Source organism: Wyeomyia smithii, chromosome 2 (assembly GCF_029784165.1).
Source record: "Wyeomyia smithii strain HCP4-BCI-WySm-NY-G18 chromosome 2, ASM2978416v1, whole genome shotgun sequence".
NCBI classification, from domain to species: Eukaryota; Metazoa; Arthropoda; class Insecta; order Diptera; family Culicidae; genus Wyeomyia; species Wyeomyia smithii.
The window spans coordinates 74,219,280-74,222,454 of record NC_073695.1 but is presented as its reverse complement, the minus strand read 5'-3'; the positions used below and the strand labels follow the sequence as shown (position 1 = coordinate 74,222,454).

General features: G+C 40.0%; 1 protein-coding gene across 1 annotated transcript; it reads left to right on the top strand.

The window, feature by feature from the left end:
* The first annotated feature begins 1,909 nt into the window (after nucleotides 1–1,909).
* LOC129724142 (uncharacterized) lies at nucleotides 1,910–2,951 on the top strand. The gene is made up of 2 exons (XM_055678790.1): nucleotides 1,910–2,598; nucleotides 2,659–2,951. The coding sequence occupies exons 1-2, from the start codon at nucleotides 1,945–1,947 to the stop codon at nucleotides 2,854–2,856; spliced, it is 852 nt and encodes a 283-aa protein (XP_055534765.1). The 5' UTR covers nucleotides 1,910–1,944; the 3' UTR covers nucleotides 2,857–2,951.
* Nucleotides 2,952–3,175: the final 224 nt, after the last annotated feature.

The window sequence follows — 3,175 nt, the reverse complement described above, 5'->3', positions numbered from 1 at the left end:
GTATCACAACCACGTTGTTCGCATCGTACCACTCGATCGCCTTTTTCCCATAGTGGCAGCTTGCCAAGTCCGACCAGAACAGCACAGGCCTTTTATGTTGCTCTAGGAATGGTATCAGGCGATTTTCCAGGCACTCCTGGACGTGGATCTCTAGATTGACGGTTTCGTACTGATGAAAAAGCCGCTTTTTAGACCACACGTACATATGGCCTGCCAGACGAGGTATTTCTTCGGGAACTTCGATAGTTTGATGGTTTTGAAAATTTAGGCCACCTTCCTTTTTCCTGGTACGGTATAAAATTCCTGTCCTGGAAGCTGCTTGAAGTCAAACTTCACATAAGTTTCGACATCCCCGGTCGAACTTTGTAAGCAGATTACAGTTTTCTGGACCACCGCTTTGCCGAGATGTTTTGTTCGTAATCTGGGTTCGTCACCTTCACCATCTTAAACGTCGACAACCCGGCTCGTTTCTTGGCTCGCCGCACATTAGTATGGGAGACAATGAGCTTGCCAGTGACGTATTTGATGGAGAGGTTGGGATTCCGCTTATAATTCGTTGCCACCTTCTTCATCGTCGCTGCTACGTCCGAATTACGATTGCCGCCGTTTATAGGCTTCCTGGCGGTCAACAGACGCTCCTCGAACAGTTTTAAAATATATGTTACGGTCGATTTGGCCACATCCAGTTATTTTGCCAATTTGGCGTGCGAGAACATCGGATTCTCTTACTGCGCGAGCAAAATTTTGAAACGCTGTTCCTCTTGCTTGGACGCCATTTTGAAAACTGGAGAGCAACCGGAGAAAACTCATTTTAGCAACCATTGTATATACACTGAACTTCCAAATGCAACATTTCATGTTTTTTTTAATGCATGTTTAACAGAAATACACCAATTTGAAGTCGACCAATTTATGCGCGTTCCAGTCTTTAATGTCAAAAAACATCGAAAATTTCAGATTTCTCAAAAATTCATAATGGCGTCATTGTCACCCCGTAAGCTGAAATTTTCCAAGCTCAGGAAAATGTGTTTTTGCACAAAAATACTGCATAAAATCATACATAGAAGCCATAAAATTGTTGCACTGTGTTATTTTATAGTTTGTATGAGCATTTTGACTTTTATATTTTGAGTGATAGTTTCAAAAACAGGCTCAGACAAGCTCTTTGATAGATCTTAAGAAAGCAAATATGCTACGCTTATGTTGATTATTGAATGATAAATGTTGTATGTTAAATGCTAATTGTCAAATGATGTTTAGCACAATACAATGTTATTGTATGTAGAAGTATGAATGTAGAAATTCTGGTGGGGTTTTTATACCCGTTTGCGACTAGCACTTGGCTATCTCATGTGCAAATAAAAAATAGAGGCTAAGAACAATATTCATATCCAAATCTCTTCTTATCATGCAAACATTCAATCGTGTGTTTTGAGTAAGCATACCAACTCCTAAATGAAAGACAATCTCATGTAACTAAATCCGGTTGGGTGCATTCAAACCCGATACAAAAAGAGTTGATAGTTAATTCTTATATGTTTTTAGAACAGTTGAAATCTGTTTTGATCCTAATTTTATAGGGATTCCCCGTTGATGGGTCTAGCCTTCAAAATGTACTATTAATTATTTATTTCAATCGTTTGTTTCCGACTGGATAACTTCATGCATGTTTAAATTTCGTTCATGACAATATTCTCGGTGATCACCAACACTGAGCGACACACCAAACCGAACAATGACGGAATTCATTGCAGATGAAAATATTTTTTAACGCTCTCTATATCTCCATCTAAGTCTGACGCACAAGCGTCAGTAAACCACTGGAACAAAGGATGAATTCATCCTGAAAATTCGGTTGTCCGATATAAAAGCATCCAGCAGTGATCATATTGATCATCAGTAAGTTCTCGGTGTCTTCACGTGTAGAACCCAGAAGGCTAAATAATGAAGCTTTGGTTGACGGTAACCTGCATTCTGGGATGCCTTGGAGGGGGCTTCACACTATACTCGGCCATTTCGGTAGGATCGAGCGGCCTGGCAACGATGAGCACTGCGTTGCAACAAATTTCCCCTGCTCTTACGGCTTATAGCACCGCTTTAAACACCGCGCGTACCTCAGTTTATGTTATCCTTAACGATTTGATGGGATACATGAATATTACATACACGGCTATAAACAAGACTTGGGCTGTGAATCAGACTGAATACTTACAAAATGTTCTACAACAAATTGGGTACTTCAATCAATCTATTGGTTATGGTGATCAATCTGTTAGTTCTCAAGTCATTCAGAATCTGTATTCGATGAATTACGGTTTGCAGAGTAATATTGATAATATGATGAGCTACTACAACAGTCTGGTGTCCCAGATGTATTCCACTACTGCAGAAAACTGCACCTTGCGTAATGCCACCCAAATGGCTAATGTGCCCGTTTCGTTGGCCAAATATGCCACGTGCCTTCAGCTGGATACTGCTGCGGTAACTCAGTACTTGCCTTCCGTTTTGAACATGTTTGCTTATTCCAAGACCGAGCTGATTTCACAAATTGCCCAGCTGAAAAATTGCAGCTCCTACTCTGCAACTTGCCAGAATGCCGTAAGTACAAAAGATATTCTAATAAATGTCCAATGAACTAATTGAAACATTCCACTTTAGTATTTCCAGCAAATATATTCGGAAGTGAGCAATACGCTAAGTTCGCTATCGAGTGCGCACGCGTTCTTGAGTGGGGCATTCTATGAAGCTGGACAACGTGATCAATTCTGCGGCCAGTTAATTGAAGCCGACATTCAGGACAGTATCCAGAACTTAACCAATGCATTTTCGCTGTGTAGCTGGCCTCCGTCAAATTAGAAGGGAATTTGCCATCGTTCTATGGACTACTAAAATATTATGTATCATCTACTATAGTTTCTGTCTGCTAGTCAATAAATGTGTTCTACATGGGATGAGTATGTATATATTAGGGTGGGAAATCGTTATATGGAAACAACAAAACTTGATAGCAGAAAGCCAGGACCAAGTTTTTTTTGTTGTATTAAGAGCCCCAAACAATCCTAAATTTATCGGAAGTCGATTGGTTCAAATTTATATGGAGATTTGTATGGAAAAAACAGCGTTTTTGCATTTTCCATTCTAAAGAGCTCAAAGAAGCTCAAACCGTAGGTTTCAT